Raw genomic sequence first — 19,557 nt, forward strand, 5'->3', positions numbered from 1 at the left:
AGTGAACTATGTATGTATTGAAAAACAAAAAAGCTTAAGTACAGCATGTTTGAGATGGTAGACAAGCTCATCGGTGTTAATAATGTTATTGTTTTAGTGATCATAGCATCCGACAAATTCTCTGCTGCGTTTTTTTAGACCAAAAGCTTAAAATGACTTTATAATGCTCATTTGGAAACGCGGCACTTTCGAAAAATGTCGCAGAGAGAAAGTTTGATAGACTCGCCAAAAACAAGCCAGTCACGAAGTTTTAAGTATGTGTATTATTAATTTAACAAAATGGGTGCTGTCTCGTGGACTATGAATTTATTAGCAGGGTAAAAGTGTAGAAATTTTCGATCACCTTGGGGGAAATATTTTTTTTTTTTTTTTTTGTAAAACTTAAGACAGTTTTGATAAAATAATTGACAATTTTGATCAATCATATCGCATGATTTTTTAAAACAAAACCATGCAAGTCTTGCTTCGTTGATGTACGTCAACACTTAAAAATGAGTAAATCTTGCTGAAGCCTTGGGCATTTTAATTGTTGGTAGGGTTTTCTATTTCGCACTGTTTTCAAACTGACCTATCTTTATATAGATGTCTAAAGGTAGTAAACTTAGATTACTATGCGCTCTGACTGCTAAGACGCTGGCAGACATTGTTGAATGCATTTTCTTTACGTAAACATCCTTTATCAGTCGAATAAATAAACTTATTTTTTTTTTGGACTCCAATATAAACACACTTACCTACTTATAAATCAAGTTTATCCAGAAAAAATATTTAACTTTTTGTTTGTCTATTTGATTAATTTATTACAAGAATAAATGAATAAAACTCTGAGAAAAAAATTTTAAAAATAATAAACAAAGTGCAAATTAAAAATAAATAGTACAATTTTTTTTTGCAATTTATATTTAACCTTCAATTTATACAAATTTAAAAATTTCAAGGTTTTCGTCGATAAAATACATATTTAAATGACTTTCTAAATTATTTATTTACAATTGTATAAATAAATAAACATATGTTTCAAAAATTTTTTTGTGTATTTTTGGATATGTATTTTGTAAACATACTTATTTCATCGATAACACTTATAATTTTTTTAAAATTCCATCAAGGATTTACTATTGCATTCATACGCGATGTTTTACCCATAAAAAGAGTCAAAAATGCTGGATCTTTTACATTAGCTTATCAAATATAGTATATTTCCATTGTTAGTATATTTATATAAAATTTAACAAGAAGCCCAAAAGAAAAATTTTGGGCAACGATCTTCTGGCCGCTTCTACTAGTTCATTGGAACGCCTTGGTTGATAGTGAACGTCATGTTAACGATCTCCCACTGTGTCATGCTCCACAAAATTTGACACTAAACGACGGATAGTGTTGTCAGGGGGTGCCAGTTTACTACGATAATTTCGACGATATCTACATTGAGTTAACATAGCCAAACGGCTATTTTCAATATAGACTACTTCACCGCTTTGTTTTGGTGTGAAGCGATTCATAGTTAAAATTGTACTTAGACATGATTAAGCATGTCTAATCAACTCAATCGGTTGACAAATTAAAAAGTTATTCAATGTTTACATACCGACATAAAAGGTGGCGCATCCTGTAGATAATAATACATTCTATGATTTATCACCAATTTCCCCGAACTGCGATGTAGTCGATATTACTCTATTACCATGGATATTATTTAAATAAAAATTTCATTTAAAAAATAAAACTAATAGTTTATTTTTAATTTTTTTCAGAGGGGCGTGTAGAGGTATCACGTGAAAATAAATATCTAAGCACCTTAGCACCTGGAAAAGTACTTGGTGAATTAGCTATTTTATATAATTGTAAGCGTACGGCAACAATTAAAGCGGCTACCGACTGCAAGCTCTGGGCCATCGAGAGACAATGCTTCCAAACGATTATGATGCGTACTGGTCTCATCAGACAGGCCGAATACACAGATTTCTTAAAAAGGTAAAATTTTTTTAACAATAGCCTTGTTTAGGATGTAGAAATTAGTCAATAAGAATCGCGATTAGTACCAATTACTAATGACATCGCTACTCTTATTGTATCAAAGCGCTTTCTATTTTCAAAACAAATTCAAATTCAATAATTTATAAATCATTTGCTAATATTATTTATTTTTTTAGTGTACCAATATTCAAGAACTTACCAGAAGATACGTTAATCAAAATATCCGATGTTTTGGAAGAAACATTCTGGGCACAAGGCGATTATATTATTCGTCAAGGTGCAAGAGGTGACACTTTCTTCATTATCAGTAAAGGGCGAGTTAAGGTTACAATTAAACAACCTAATACTCAAGAAGAGAAATATATTCGAACTTTAGTAAAAGGTGACTTCTTTGGAGAGAAGGCATTGCAAGGAGATGATTTGAGAACAGCGAACATTATTTGTGATGATCCTGAGGGCGTTACTTGTTTAGTTATTGATAGGGAGACATTCAATCAATTGATATCTAGTTTAGATGAAATCCGAACTAAATATAAGGATGAAGGAATTGAACGTAGAAGGTAAGTCTTTAATATTTTACAATTTTAACATACACTCATTTTGCAATTTGAAAGGAAAACCACAAGATTTTCAAACTTTAATTTTTCTTAAGCAAAAATACTAAAAATTATTGTTTTCGTGCCAGAAACTCTCTTTATTTTCGAGGACTATTTATGAATATAATATTTCATTGTTATGAAAATTGACATATAAGTTTCATTTGACATGTTTAATTTCATTTTGATGAGAGTTATACAAAATCGTGACTATGCTGTAATGAGGAATCGAAAATAACAAAATCTAGCCAAGTGTATTTTATGAACTGCCTCTCAGTAAAACTAATTTTTGAGACGTTGTGTAGCTCACGTCTTATTTCACTTCAATTGCAAAAGAGAGTGCTAAAAATTCTTGCTCTGCAAAAAAATAAGGTTAAATGATTAACAATTAATCTTTCTGTTAACGCAACAAGGAAATATGGTAAGTTCCTCAAGAAAAATAACAATGATATGTCTTGCAGAAAAAATTATTAATTACTTAATTATGTTCTGACAGTTATTTTGGAAACGTTCCAACACGGATCTAGTAATTATAGTAGGGGGGATGTAGTATAAAGTCCTACTTTAGACGACGGGGGCTGTATCACTCAGGGGGGAAGCAATGTGCCTACTTTTAATTGGCTGCGGCTCTCATTTGCGGGAAATTCAAATAGAACGATAACATTTCGTGTGTTTTAGATTCGAGCAACTTTGGCAGCCATTTTGAATGGCATCCCGTAATTTAAAAGTGTAAAAATAATAATAATTGTGTAATTAATCTCCCAACAAAAAATGAAGGAAAAGTTACTGGATATGTTTTCTAAGATAACTCTCAGAATTAGAACATTTGAAGCTAAAAATTAAAATTAAATTTGAAATATATTTTTCCAGGATAACTGACGAATTCCGAGATGTGAAATTATCCGACTTAAAAATATTAGCAACACTTGGTGTTGGTGGATTTGGTCGTGTAGAATTAGTACAAATTTGGGGTGATCCATCACGATCATTTGCTTTAAAACAAATGAAGAAAGCACAAATTGTTGAGACTCGACAACAACAGCATATTATGTCAGAAAAAGAAATTATGGGTGAAGCAAATTGTGAATTTATTGTGAAATTATTCAAAACATTTAAAGATCGTAAATATTTATACATGTTAATGGAATCATGCTTGGGTGGTGAATTATGGACGGTATTACGTGATAAAGGACATTTTGATGACGCCACAACACGCTTTTATACAGCATGTGTTGTCGAAGCATTTGACTATTTACATTCTCGCAATATTATTTATAGAGACTTAAAGCCAGAAAATTTATTATTAGATAATAATGGTTATGTGAAATTAGTTGATTTTGGTTTTGCGAAAAAATTACAAACTGGACGTAAAACATGGACATTCTGTGGTACACCTGAATATGTGGCACCAGAAGTTATACTAAATCGTGGTCATGATATCAGTGCTGATTATTGGTCATTAGGAGTACTCATGTTTGAATTGTTGACAGGCACACCACCATTTACGGGTGCTGATCCAATGAAAACTTACAATATTATATTGAAAGGTATCGATGCTATTGAATTTCCAAGGAATATAACAAGAAATGCTACAGCACTTATCAAGAAATTATGTCGTGATAATCCTGCTGAACGATTAGGATATCAAAAAGGAGGCATTAGTGAAATACAAAAACACAAGTAAGTAAAAAATATTTTATTAATACATATTTTAGCAGCAACTAGCGACAAAGCGTTTGAAAAATGCACGTTTGATCTGCTCTATTGAAGAACGGAGGAAAATTATAAACAAAATTTTATTTCGAGTATTGTGGTATTTATTTCAAGAACTATGTCTCAACTCGAAGTCAAGAAAAATTCATCCTTAATCATCTAATCTTCAAACGGGCAAAATTTTTAGATTTTTCTCTAAATAATCTAAAACTTTGAATATCTGGCTAATTTTGCGATTGAACGACAAGTTGCAGAGGTATCGTCTGAAGAAATTGCTTCGGCATATATCTACTTACCTTCGTAATTTTAGTAGATTAAGATGATTCGATTCTTGCATTGTTTAGGTGTATCTATCCAAAATAAAAAGAAATTTTGATTTTGCGATTGAACGACAAATTTCTGAGCTATTTGCCGTCCGACTGTATTACCTATGTATTATGGCAAAGTGTTGCAAGTTATTAGCTACTTACTTCAAATATCTCTTTATTGTTATTGTTATTAACTAATTGTTTTCCTTTTCTAGATGGTTTGATGGCTTTAATTGGGAAGGTTTATGCAATAGAACATTAATACCACCAATTAGTCCACAAGTACGAAGTGTAATAGATACATCAAACTTTGATGAATATCCACCAGATGGTGATGGTCCCCCACCAGATGACGTGACTGGATGGGATGCTGATTTTTAGGAATATATTATGCAATTTTAGGAGTATCAAATATGAAATATATATATTATATAAAATATATTAATTAATGTGAACTGAATGAAAGAAAAAATATATTTAGTTGTAAGAATTGTGTATAAAAAGAAAATGTCAATAAAATTGGCAATTTACTAATTTGTAATATTTTTGACTAAAGATTTTTCATATTATTATTTTATTTTTTGGTGCAAATGCATTTATTTCTTTATTGTTAAAGAGTGAATAAGAAATCGTTATTTAAAAAAAATTATTATATTTAAAAAAAAAAGTTTGTGTCATTTTATCATTATGTCAGTTGAATATTTAAAAATATTAAATCTGAATAGAACAAATATTTATTTTTTAAATTTTTTCAGTGCTGTAACTATCAAAATAAAAAATTTCAGTAGGATTAAGTTAAAATTTATTTCAATATCTTCGTCTTTCTTTTCAGTAAAGGACTTTGGCGTGTTGAGGATTTTTAACAATTTTTAATGAGTTAATTATGACGCTGAATGTGTATTTTAAATTATTTTCAACTTAAATGTAACAAAAATTTCATTTAATACAAAGTATTTTGAAATTTTGAATTAAATTCGTACAAAGTTGAAATTATCACTTTAATCATACCTAAAAATACTTATTCGTAGATTTAATTGTGAATGTGTTTTCCGATAAAAAATCGATACAAATAATTTATAAACTTTGTAAAGCAATACTTATAAAAAGCAATTTTATTTACAAGATTTGTTGCTATATTCAAAATGGGCGAGAAGATTACAAAATTGATAGCCTGAAATAAAATGCGTAAATGAAAATAATAAATTTTCACTAAAAATAATTCAAAGACATTTTACTGATAAATTAACTATTAACGTATAAATCCGTTTTTACCTAACATTTTTCTATTTTAAAAAGAATTTTTTTTTTAAAGCTGCCTTATTAAGTTTTGAAAATTTTTATGAATATTTTATCATTGGTTTTAATTTCAAAGAAAGTTGTTATTATTTATAAAATATTTATAAGACAGGCCTTAATTATTTAATAAATGCAGAAAATAACGTATTAACAGTTTTGTTTTAGTATTAAATTGATTTTGTAAACTAATATTAATTAAATCAATTGTGAAACTAGATTATACGAAGTTTCTCAAAAATTAGAAAAAAGTTGAGTCTTACATTTTTTTTAACAATCAGAGATCGCTTTGTTGGCATAAAAAATCTGCTTTGAAGTCGCAATTTTTTTATTAATAAAAAGGGAACTGCATCTATACCATACATTTGAGGATCCTAAAATAATTCCTTGTGGAATATCAAAATTTTAATATTTTTCGTTCAAAATTTCTATTTTCTAATGCTGATTCATCAGGTATGGTTATGTCACAATCTGCAAGATGTAATTGCTCTAGAACCAATGATTTGTTACATTGAAGTTTTTGAGAAACAATTTGTATAATTTATAAAAATTCAAAATTATTTAACAAATTATGCAATATGTAATAGATTCAATTAAATAATACTTCGATGTTTTTCGCAAAAAAAAAGAAAAGCAATTAATAAACTAGTCACCAAGTTAGAGGAATTTTTTGAAAATTAATTAAAGTATCGAAGCTAAATATTTTATTTAAACAAAACAATCGTGTATATTTAATTATTTGTTGTTAAATTGTGTAAATTATATTGATTCAATTCCCAGAAGTGAAACTTCTTTAAAAAATATTTTTTTCAAAGATGAATTTTGGAAAAAATGTATGATAACTATCCATTAAATAACGAATTTATATTAGCAGGATTGAGCTGATGATAATCGAAGTTTCTAAAATTGTTTGTTGTAGATTTTAAGGGTCAACGAGTTCCCTGCATTTAAATTCTATTTATTTTATTTTTTATAAAGAATTTCCAAATATTACTGCAACTTTCCGTAATAGAAATTGGCAGTTAAAGCTTTTTATTAAAATTTTAGGAAAATCTCAAGCTTAATGGGTACTAAAGCGATGCAACGACCTACTACAAGTTTCAGGCAATCAAATTTTCAAAATGTTTCTTTAGTCGTTTGACTACAAACGACTGCGTAGAAAAACTAATAAAAGGCTTTATAAAGTCATGATTAAAAATCGTTCCACATCGCACGTTTGGCCCCGTTGCATCGCTCCAGTTAAAATTCAATTCAATGATCCTATCCTGTTTTGATATAACTAGCGCGACAGTGAAATTACTAAAAATAAAATGTATCTCTCATTTAAAAATTTTTTTTACTAAAGGTCTTACAAGAAAATCTTTTTCATTTTAAAAATGTTGTAGTCTCATTAGAAAAGGAAATGAAGTATAGGAGTTTCATTTCTATTAAAATATTCCTAGAATAGATAAATCCACCAATTTTTTTGTACTCTACTTAAATTAATTTATATTAATAATAATTAGAAAAAAAATTGACTAGTTTATTTTTTATATTAAAAAAAGAAAAAAAAGTGCCACATTTAATTTAAAAGAAAACTATATTAATTAATTCTATTGTGTAAAAAATTTGTATAAAAAAAATAACTTGAAATTAAGTTGAATTCATATTTTATGCTCTTAAATATACATACTACTCAACTCAACCATAAAGTTTGTTTTAGATTTTTTAATTATTATTTATATTAGTTTATTTTTTGTTATTAATTTAGTGTTCTTATTTTATTCGTATCCAAGTAGATAGACATAATCGATCAATCATAATTGCTTGTGGAAGGACACCGCAGAATCCTTTCTGCCAAATGGATAAAAAGCTGATTGACATCACAGTTGACCATACATAGTCTGATCGGTACGCCAACTGACTAGTCTTACTAGCCTATTATTACATACAAATATTATGATCACTTACATAATACACACCTTATTTTTAACTTCTACTTTCTTGGCGAAAGATTCGAGAGAGATAGATTGGTATAGATTTATTCAAAAGAGAGTTAAAATAATAATGAGATAAGCCATCCCTTGAGTAACTCTCTATTGGACAGGGGTACAGTGTCATTTTGGGTAACAGTTAATTTTTGCAAACATTGTGTATATTATGTTATACAACCAACATTATAGTCAGTTCTGCCAAACCGAATATATTATATCCGAATGAGCTAGATGTGAGTATTTAGCAATTACTATCGTTTTTTTTTACGTAAAAATATATGAAACTTGAAAATCTTTTAGCAAATTTGGCCGAAAGCAATTTCAAATAAGAATTCTGCAAAGTTCTTTTAATTCATTGCTTGAAACACTAACCTTTCTCAAATACAGTCCCCCGGATTGACGATTCTTTCAAAATTGATGATTTACTTAATTGAGGATTATCGGTCAAATCACAAGGTTTAAAGTGATCGCAAAGAAAATAATAATTTTAAATAAATTAAAATTTTTCTTATTGTATTACAAAAGTAGATAATTTTTCATTATTAGTAAATAATTATTGAGCTTGTTCGTATCCCTGTATTTGCTTATAATCACAGTCGTATATAAAGAATTAAATTCAATAAAACGCAAAAATTGAGAAAAGTGCTTCTCTTGCACAATTAGTGATTTGTAACTAAAATTATTAAAAATGCATAGATACATATTTATGAATTTATAAAATTTAAAATCTTTAGCAATACATATTTCTTGTTTCATAGGCAACTTGTTTTATACATATGTGTAAGTGTAATGCATAATGCAACTAGCTTAGAATTTTTTTACTTCCGATAATTTTGAGGCAATCTACATTTAATTGCCAATTTTCAAAATTTTTTAAGAATATTTCTATTCGATTCTTTTGGTAATGGATCAGTATAATAATTTTTAAGCATTTTTCTCAGAAAATGTTTAAGAAATTGCATAAAAAATCGAATTATTAATGTGTAGTATACGAAAGATATTGTAAGCGCTTCAAGTTTATTTATTCAGACGAATAAATAAGGAAACCGTGCTCATGTCAGAAAAACTACTTTAGTAAATTTCGCCGATGTAGTTTCCAAACCTTTGTATATGACTGTTATAGCTGAAAAATTATTTTAATTAAAAAAATTCCAATCCATAATTTTAAACAGAGTTAAAAACGGAAGTGTGTCTTAACACTATTTTCTGAAGGAAGAATGCCTCTGGTAAAATAAAATTAAAAATCATTTTAGAATAAGGTTCTAAATTTACATATTTTTTCTTTTTCATTATATTTTATATATTTTTACAGTTTTATGCAAATAAATGCATGTCTAATGCTGAAAAACAAAATTTAATATCGCAATATACAGAAAATATAAAAAAAAGAATGTTTATTGAAAGAGTGTAAAATATTTTACTAAGCAAATCGAATTGTAATTGATTATTCATATTGTTGGTTGTGAATAACGGAGTTGTATATAGACAAAAATATATTATTATTGTAAATCAAAATTTGTCAAATAAAAATTTTCCATTTAAATTCCTGAAAATAAAATGTTTTAATCATAAATAAAATGTTTTGGTATTTATCCCTATTTTGTAATATCCTTATGGTGAAAGCTGTAATAATTACATTTAGAAAATAATTAATTTATCATACAAAAATAAAATTGTTCATATAAAAATATTGGCAATATCCCCCCGTGCCACCAGACAATTTCAATTTTAAACAAACAGACTAACGCGTTATAATATTTAATTCCCTTGCCCCCACTTATCTTCTAATTTAATGAGTTTTATTTTTTTAGCGTAGAATCATAATTTTTTTGGAAATTGGAGCCCATGTTACTTGCTGATAAATAGGTATGATAAATGGATGAGGGATTTTTCAAAATCGCTTAAATAGTGAATTCAAAAATGACGGATTTTTATATAAACGTGTATAGATAGTATTAGAGATCTCGTGATGAGTCAGTCAGTCAGCCAATTAGTAGTATTTCGGTTGTATATATTTAGATTACTATAAAATTTTAATTTTTTTAATTGTTTAACTCTAATTAAAAATCTTTGAAATAAATTAAATATTATCTAAATTTTATTAAAACTTCGAGGTTTCTTTTTCTGGCAGCAACCTAGTACTTCGGGTTGCTTTAATAGCCAATTTAGATTCTAAAAGACAAAAGATAAAATTAATAACACTTTAAATTAGAAAGTTGATAATAAAAAGGAAAACTAACAATTTTTGTTTGAAACATTTTTTCAAAAAACGTTAGCTTTTGAAAGAAATGCGACCTGATTCATTAATTTTTTGTAGGTATTCATTAAACTTCTGCGTCTGAAATAGAATAATTATAGCTAATTCAAACGTAATTTCTCTTATCTTGTTGGATGAGACGATTCTCAGTTCGTCTTCAAAACTTTTTCACTATATCATATTAAAGATACTGGGAGCCACAATAAAAAAAAAATGTATATTTCGACAAATAACTTTTACGCCTAGAAGATTAACATTGTATTGATATTTTATTTACCCTGAGGAGTAATATACAGCAAAATATTGAATTCTGCAGAGGTTTCCGATTTCAGAAAGTTAAAAAATAAAGTAATCTTAAAACAGTACTATTTTCTGTTATCAGGTGACACCACGCTACCGAATTAATTATTGAGTCAATAGACAGGCAGAAAGGAGAGCAGATCATTGGTAATGGATAAACCAGTAAAAAATAAAAGAAATAATAATATATTTTAAATAATAGACATTTTACAACAAAAATAAAGCAATAACATTTCATGGGCTACCTCTATCAGAACCATCATTCGAATTTACATCACTATCGCTATCGTTAATTTCTTCACCTAATTCTCTTAAACGTTTTTTATATTGTGTCAATTTTGAACTTTGGTGCGTCAAAAGTTGTAACAGATCTTCAAGATCCACCTTCAATGTATTTAATTCATCTTCAACAAGTTTTTTTTCGTTTATCAGTTTTTCTACGTTCGCATCATTCGTTTCATTATTTTGTGCTGTAATTGGAATTTCATGACTAGGAGACGATAATGGCGATGATGCTTCAGCAGCAAGTTGAGCACGTAGTAATGTAATCTGATCTTGTAATTCAGAATTCTTGGAAACAGCGTCTTCCAATTTTTCCTAAAACAAACAATGAATTTTATTATATATAAATAAAAATTTTGCTGCTTGTCTAAAATAAGCAGCATCAATTGTTTATAAAAACAATTGCAAAAAAAATTTTGTGAAGATGTTTTGCCCCCATAGTTTTGAAGAAAATAGTCGTAATGTTTAAATTAAATTACTTGAATATTTACATTAGTTTAATTGCCACAATTAAACCGGATTAGGATAATTTCCTCAAAGTATCAACTATCTGAAGTTTTTTTAATTTACCTGAGTTTGATTTCGATCTGATGTAAGTAGTTCAACTTTGTTTGTCAGTTCTTTTAATTGTTTATCTTGCTCACGTATGAGTTCTTTGTATTGAAGTAGTAAACCATTTTCTTGTGATGATAAAGAAAATTCAGTTAATCCATTTTGATCGGCTGATCGATTTAAATCTCTTGAAACAGTTTTAATTATAATTCCTAAAATTTAAAGAAAATGTTATAAATATTATTGAAATAAAAGCCAAATTCGCAGAAAAAATTTTTTGGAAGAAAGTAAATCGTATAGAGGTCTCGATTTTGTGCCAAACGATTTTTGAAAATGATCAAACAGATCATACCAAAATAAAAATTATATTTCTACGATCGATAATTCCATGCAATTTTGTAACAACTGTATCTTTTTCACAATCACAAAGCTTAAATAGCTGTCAAATTTTCATGGATGCCCACATCTTGAAATCCAAGCGAAATTTAGAAAAATAATTTTAATTTCAGTATAATTTCGAAGTCCTAATAAATACAGCAAATTTGCCACGTTTGAAATAGTAATAAAACCCTAAACTTGCCTTCTAAACTTTTAAACAATTTACAAAATTCAAAATCCAACAACATATCCCATGACGCTTTCGATTTAATTTGTGGTTGTTTAGCAGCTCGACTGTACATCTCATGTTTAGAAACATCACTTAATTTCGTAATATATGTTTCAATTCCAACTCGACGTTCAATTAATTGGCATAGATTTTCAATCGTGAAAGTATGCACCGAATCGTCGTTAAAACAAACACAAATTCCCATTAAAAATGCACATAATCCTTGTAACAGATCCTCATTAACATCGTGCTCATTCGCGGATGTTTGTGCAGTTAAAAATGCCATACTTCCAGGAACATTTAAAAACGTTTTAACAGCCACTGGACAATTCGCCATCCAAGTGGCTAACAATATTAATATGCCAACTTTAGCTTTTAATTTATTCCCTTCTTGTAACATAGTGGCACATTGATGAAGCAATGAAATTGGTTGTGTGCCCAAATTCGTAGCTAATAACACCCGAAGCATTTGCTCTTTTTGTGCAGGATTATCAACCATAGCATGAGATAGTGCTACGGCTGAAAACCAACTGGATAATGGTTCAGCGCTGAATAAACCACTGCAAAGTAATTGTCCCATAGTTACAGTTGGTGTGTTAGTATTCGATGGTAACAAAGTTTGGACAACTTGAGTTTGTCCAATTTCATTTTTATATAAAAAACATTCAAAACAGTATAAAACAGCACATCTTAATGGGTACGGCTGTTTTTCATTTACCATAGACATTAACAGTATAACTAAAGATGGTCGTGGTGGATTGCAAGGTGCCATAACTGAAGCGAAATATTCTTGATTACCCAAATTACCACGAATTATATCTCCAACTGTATTTATGGTTTCTGTTAAAATATCTGCTGGAACACCACTTGCCATTAAAATATTGCACAAAGTTTCTAACAATCCACATGATTTCATTGTTTTTTGGCTAGAGCTAACCACATGATGTGGATTTCCTGGTGTAACTAGCGTACGAACTAATTGTAGCGTACAATGCATATTTGATACTTTTTGCGGGGACCATCCTTGTTCTTCGATTTCAGCTGGAAGTATAAACATCGGCGCTAATTTATGAATATAACTCCCTTCTTTGAAGAAGTTTTGATTACTGGTGTTATTTTTTAATAAGTTTAACATCAAAAGCAAACAATCTTCAACAATAATTCCTCCATCAGTACTTCCTTCATCCATGATTATATCAAATAGCCTATCAAAAGCATTTTCAAAAGCTACAATTTTTTGTATATTCGCATTTCCTTTCGTTAGATGAATAAACAATCGTAAAGCATCATTTCGAATAACTTCACGACTATCAGCTAACAAATCCATTAATTTCGAAACACCCAATTTGCTCTCAAGAACAATCTGCTGTATTTCCCGTGTTTTATTATCCAATAAATTCGTTAGTAATTTTACAGCAGGTCGACGAACTTGATAGTTATATTCTTCTAAGAAACTAAGAATTAGTGCAACATTATCGGGATTTTTTAAAAACATTTCAGAAAATTGTTCACCAACTTTAATACTTGATAGTTGAGCATTATTCGATTGCTCATCTTCAAATGATTCTGGTGCTGTTATATTACATAATGTATCTAAACAATAACTAACTATTTCAATATCAGCTCGATCTGTTTCAAGAGTTTGACGTAATGCGTCCATTCCTTGTGCTCCAACTTCAACACGAAATTTTCGTGATAATGCTTTAAGTGCTCGACATGCATCTCGTCTATCTTCCAATAAAGTTGAAGATGTTACACGATCAACTAATCTTTCAACCTTAAAATGAATACAAATAAAAATTCGGTTAAAAGTATATTACATATTGATATTCTTGTTATCAGTTTTAATAAAATTGCAATTCATATTTTCACCCACACGCTTTAAATAGAGCTTGAAGTAGGTTAGAATAAAATACTCAATATTAACTGATATGGATTAAAATTAATGGTATTTTGAAAAATTACAGATAAATTAAAACATTACATTTTATTAATTGACAGCTGTACAATTACATGTAAACAAAAATTGAATGAAAGTGAAAACTTACTGTATCGGCACCACTGGGTTGATCTCCAGGTTGTTGAGCTCCTAATACTGTTTTTAAACCACTTTTAAAATATTCCATCCTTGAAATAATTTGAAATTAACTATTTTAAATCTAGTGTCTGACAACACACGTCACTGTATATTCACCATGTTTGCCATATTTAAAAAGCCGATAATATTGGTTGAACGGTCGGTAATATCATATGTGAATGATGTGCTGACATAATTATTTTTCTGTAAAGCTATTTGGGTAATAATGAAGGTAACTAATATGAATTATTGAGTCGATTTATAAAATTGTACGAAACTCAAAATTCATTAAGATTGATATTCTTCTTTAAAAAAACATAAAAATACCAGTAAAAAAAACCTATTATTTGAATTTTAAAAATGATATTTAATCTTTCTAAAATCATAATTTTTATCTATGTAGTTTGTGTTGAGAAAGTGATTTTTGGACTTTCAACACCCTAGCACCCTTCCTTTTTAAGCAAATGCTCTTTCACTGGTCCTCCAGGCTCGAAATTGAACTCGAATATTGAAAATTAATATATGAAATGAGAAAGAGAAAGTCCTCTCCAGAGCCCTTCCAAATATTAGAGGATTGAGAAAGTTAGGTTTATATCTAATTACATCGAATAAAACATAAGGACAAAATTCAAGTTAAAAAAATTGTATTTAAATGCATTTAATGGGGGAGGGGAGGAATACGACCATAGTAATGGAGTTTTGCTGTTCATAATAAGGACACGCGTTTAAGTCGATCAGTAATGCGGACGTTTTAGTATGTACGTTTAGTATATCAGTATGTACGTTTAATTGAGTATTAAGTTAATTATATTTTTATAAAAAAGTTGGGTAGCAGGGTGGATATAGCACTTGCCTCTGAAACCAAGAAACGCTGGTTCGTATCCTTGTGTAGTTTAACATTTTTACTTTTAAATGAAATGAATTATTTCTGAATGTTAAAAATTTTCCATTCTTTTTATAGTTTAAAATTATATATATAACCCGCCCTCTTGCTATAAATAACGTCAGTTATACTAATGCCAGGGGGTGGGAATTAATATAACACAAAATAATGCTTAAAATTATTTGCTCGATCGTTGTTAATTTATTATTTACTAACACAAAATAATGCTTAGTAAATAATAAATAAACAACGATCGAGCAATTCGGTCAGCATCAGAAAATTTTTTATTAAAGATTGAAAAAACTCCACCTATGCGCGATCGGGAAGCATTCGCTGATAATTGGTCAGTATAAATGTCTTCACTGGAGTATTTGTAGTATTATTTTTACAATTACAAAGCACTACTTAAACTTAAAAATATAATTTATTAAAATTATCATCATCAAATATCATTTTGTCATTAAATTTATAAACTTTAACCGGAGGAATCAGTTTCGGTTAAGATAATGCTTTTCCCAGCCGACACAGGTTACGTCTCTGTGTGAATGTTATTAACTTATTGCAAACATATGTTATTATTGTATCCTCGTGTATACACTATGCTCTCTGAATGAGAAAAGGCTAGACTTATAGCACTGTAATAGCACTACCATTTTCTATTTACATGCAATGTACTACACTGAAACAAAAAGAACAAATAATTGGTCAGTTTAATTTTATATTCAAAAAATAATATAATTTCGAAAAAATTTTCAATTTTTTCAACATTTGTACTAGGAGAACATAAGTGGGAATTAGTAGTTCCTGATAAGGAGAAATGTGAGTAAGTGTTTTCACCTCGAAAGTCTAAAATTTTATTTTGGCAGAAAGTTATTGGTCTGCCCACTAGAGGTCACACTCACCAAACACGGGTGTGCAGACCACTAACTTTCTGACTTACGAGGTGACAACAATTACCTTGCTATCAGGTACTACTTATTCCGTCCGTCCTTGATGTTCTCCTAGTAGAAATGTGAAAAAAATTGAAGTTTTTGAACGAAAAAAAACTAATTTTTTCATCATTTACTAGGCAAACATGCTGTGGTGGAAATTTGAAAAAAAATGAAAATAAAAATCAGATTTTGCTTAAAAGATTTAATGAACTTTTTTTTAATATATGTCCTCACCTAGTTTCGAACCAAGGGACTATTTATTCGAAGTCAGATACGCTAACCATTATACCATTAGGGCTCTGTTATTCGAATTAATAAATAATTATATTCATATTTTCGACTTTCTTAAATTATAACAAAAAGTAAAACTCATTTTCGGAAAATTTTGAGTAGTATTATTACAAAAATTATTACGTTAGCTCTAAATTTTGTTAAATTTTGTAAATTTCACTTGTAAAATAATATTATTTCACCTTGACAATGACTTTACTTTTAATAATAAAACATTATAAAACCGGTTCAAGATGATACAGGTGAACATATTATAAAATTCAATAATAATATACGCTACGTATATTTATAATAATATCTAAATACGTTCGTTACCTGTGACTCGTAAGTGTATAGATATTGAGCGTGTCAGGAGGAACGAACAGAACATTGAGCTCAACTTATTATCTTATAAATGACATACAAGATAAGTAGTTTTAATCGATGCATCCAAAAATTTCTTAAAATTCATTAGTTATAAAAATCCCGTTCGGACAAAAATTGTTTACTTTGAAAGAGGAAGGGAATATCTTATTCTGATCCTTAACAACGAATTTTTTACAGTGATGATTTTTTTTTTAGAATAAATTGATCATTTCCTCCAAATTTATTCCATTTTCAAAAATATATTAAAAAGAAAAATATAGTCAAACCTGGATAAGTGAGAAAACTTTATAAGTGAGAGTAATAGGCAGGACCCGTTATTTTACGATCCCAAAACCTCTATTAGCGAGAAACAGAAACCTCTGTAAGAGAGAGTCGTTTTTCCCTCATGGACCTCCGTAAGTGAGACTGCTACTTATCTATACCTCTATAAGCGACAGTCGAGCTTTATTTATTTATATTATTTAGGAGGAACTATAGCTACAATAAAAATACATACATACATAAAAGATACTTGCTATGACTTGTTATTGCTGTGTACCTCTATAAGAGAGAAACGTTAAGATCAAATTCGCGGACCAAACTTTTCGCAAGTTGAGGTTTAATCACACATTACTGTCACACATAACATACATCCAGTATTTGGTGGTTCATTAATATACTTTCAGCATCTGGTACGTTTTCCCTGACTCATAGTGTATGTAAGTATAATATAGTAAAGGTAGGTATGTAAGTTTTATTATAAGTAACTTTTTTTTTCACAGTCTCCAAGTCAATGTACTGATTTGTATGTACAGTTGTGGTCAATGTTAATTTGTTTGTGGCATCAAAAATTCTTTAATTAAACAAATTCATCATGTTGGAATTCTTTAAAATATACTTATTTATAAAATAATGAAAGTTAAATAATTTTTTTACTAGTTTGTTTCAACTGGCGCTTGTTTAATTAATTTTCGCAATCTTGGTGCTAACAATTTTTGCGTGAGAAGACCGAATTCAACGCCACGCTTGAAAATATTACAAAATCTTATATCTTTTCATTATCATTAGCAGGAGTTTCCATATAATGTTTTCATTAATTTTGTAATAATATTGCCTATATTTTTTAAGAAATAGTATTCTTATTTAGGCAATATCAAGTACGTAAATAATGAAATCATTGTGTGAAAAGTCAATAAAGTAATAAAAAGATATATAGAACTTGTAAATATCTCTTCGCGCGGTGTCTAATACGGTTGTGCACGTAACGAATATATCTTCATACGCGGAACATTTATCTTCATTAAAGTTTTTTTCTGTTTTTAACACCTTTCGAAAAGTTTTGCTCTGCCTATAAGTATGTTCTATCCTATATACAGAATGTATTATATACGTAAAAATTTACAAAAATCACGATTCGAACCCGGGTCTTTTGGATTCATGACATTTGTCTTTGCTACCATAAATGTCGCCAGTGTTACTTTCTATAGAAGGTTTTTTAGTACTTATGAAAGATGTAAGGCATATTCAATTTTCTCGAAGGATTATCTCGTTACTTCGAATTTTAAAATTCAGTCAGAATTAAATTATAATCACTATTTTTAGAAGCCTAGTTTCATAAATTTCGTTTAAAAATGATCCAACGTGCAAATATTTATATGACACATTTTAATTGATAAAAATATGTATTCAATTATTAACGGTAACTTATTGTAAAAGTTTTGAACTAATCCATTGGCGGATATTATACAATAAGCAATATCGATAATTTTTTTCGAATTTCTTAACAAAATATGAAAATATCGTAAAACAGATGATAAAAAATAAAATTAAGATAAAAATCTATCAAGAAATACGAATGATATTAGACAGAGAGATCGGAAATGCTATATTTGACGTCATTTACTATGTTTGCCATAAAAAGTCCATGTAAAATTCTGTTTCGCTAGAAAGAGATACAAACATATCTTTTATGGCTTTTATTTTGGCTGTTTTGTTATTCGAAAAATAATTTTTCTCTGCTCTTTGTTACATGAATGAGCTTTTAAAGAAATCCATCTATATTCCCTATTATTTTTAATAATAAACAGCTGAATCCAAATACTAACATTTAGAAACCTAAATTATTACTGATCTTATATAGGATTTATTCCTTTACTAACACAGGATATTTTCTTATAGATATGAAGAAACTGGCATGAATTTTTCAGGGATGGTCGCCGGGACGTAATCGAAGTACACTTTGTCCAATTCCTAAAAATGAATCCTAAACGAAATGAATCTTTAGTCATTTTATGTAAAACTTTGGTAATGGGGCGGCATTTTTCACAGTGCTCAGGAGAAAAAGGCGATTAGGTTAAATTCGACCCTGACAATAATAATCGAAACATTATTTCAAATAGAACACTGTTTTTCTCTTTCATTTTACGTCTGAAATAAAAGTTCGCAGATATGTTTATGTATTTCGTGGATTAAATTTAAACACGCCACTGTATAATCAGTCACACGTTAGTTGCAAATTATATAGGCATTTTAGGCATCTTTGTTTTATCAGCTTTGTACTTTCACATGTTTATTTTTTTACCTTTTGAGGTAAACCTTTTGTCCATACAGTGAAATAGCTAAGAACACAATTTAAGTGGATCTTTAAGACCCAATTAGACATAGACTATTTTATCTTTCTTTCTCTTGTTTTCGTAAATTGGTGGGGCAAAGTAAAAAAACGATTTTGAAAAGGTTGATTAAAATATTCTTAATTTTTCGAAATTATTTTTTAATATCTTAAAATATATTTAAAAAACTTTCAAGAAAACTAGATAAATTATATTTTTCATGTCAATTATAAATTTTATTTTTCACTAAATTAAGATAACTTTGTAAATTGTATTTTTATCATAAAAATTATTGATACAAATCCTACCAAAAGAACAGATCTGAATTAAGGCGTAGACATTCAAGAGAGGAACATCCGATCACATATATTTCTTCAGTGCTTTAATTGCTGAAGGCGAATTATTCTAATACATTTAACTTTTTACGTAAGCCCACATTAGAAAATCACACGTAGCTAGAAATGACTCAGTTTTTACTTAGCTTAAAAGTCAAATTTAATTGAATGATTCTTTTATAATTTAAAAACGTCAAATATAATTTGAAACGATTAATGAGATTTAA

The 19,557-nt window shown here is 28.6% G+C and overlaps 2 protein-coding genes across 5 annotated transcripts in view; one reads left to right on the forward strand and one right to left on the reverse strand.

Annotated features, from left to right (window-relative positions):
- LOC123300984 (cGMP-dependent protein kinase, isozyme 2 forms cD4/T1/T3A/T3B) overlaps positions 1–5,052 on the forward strand; it is a 228,382-nt gene extending 223,330 nt beyond the window's left edge. For all 4 annotated transcript variants that reach the window (XM_044883681.1, XM_044883683.1, XM_044883682.1 and 1 more), the window contains 4 exons: positions 1,755–1,974; positions 2,154–2,537; positions 3,444–4,253; positions 4,810–5,052. In XM_044883681.1, the coding sequence (XP_044739616.1) occupies positions 1,755–1,974; positions 2,154–2,537; positions 3,444–4,253; positions 4,810–4,975 (1,580 nt within the window). In that variant the 3' untranslated portion in view covers positions 4,976–5,052. The remainder of the gene's footprint in view (positions 1–1,754; positions 1,975–2,153; positions 2,538–3,443; positions 4,254–4,809) is intronic.
- A 5,572-nt stretch (positions 5,053–10,624) lies between these two features.
- Positions 10,625–14,063, reverse strand: LOC123299622 (general vesicular transport factor p115). The gene is made up of 4 exons (XM_044881885.1): positions 13,907–14,063; positions 11,832–13,635; positions 11,270–11,463; positions 10,625–11,014 (listed from the first exon to the last, which is right to left on the reverse strand). Exons 1-4 carry the CDS (start codon positions 13,982–13,984, stop codon positions 10,652–10,654), a joined length of 2,439 nt encoding a protein of 812 aa, XP_044737820.1. The 5' UTR covers positions 13,985–14,063; the 3' UTR covers positions 10,625–10,651.
- Positions 14,064–19,557: the final 5,494 nt, after the last annotated feature.

The sequence above is a fragment of the Chrysoperla carnea genome, chromosome 5 (assembly GCF_905475395.1).
Source record: "Chrysoperla carnea chromosome 5, inChrCarn1.1, whole genome shotgun sequence".
NCBI lineage: Eukaryota > Metazoa > Arthropoda > Insecta > Neuroptera > Chrysopidae > Chrysoperla > Chrysoperla carnea.

Excerpts from the sequence above, each read along its gene's own strand:
- LOC123299622 (XM_044881885.1), bottom strand. The coding sequence starts at position 13,984 with ATGGAATATTTTAAAAGTGGTTTAAAAACAGTATTAGGAGCTCAACAA. Across the intron at positions 11,464-11,831 it reads ATTGTTTAAAAGTTTAGAAG|GAATTATAATTAAAACTGTT; the intron begins GCAAGTTTAGGG and ends TTTAAATTTTAG. Across the intron at positions 11,015-11,269 it reads CAGATCGAAATCAAACTCAG|GAAAAATTGGAAGACGCTGT; the intron begins GTAAATTAAAAA and ends TGTTTGTTTTAG.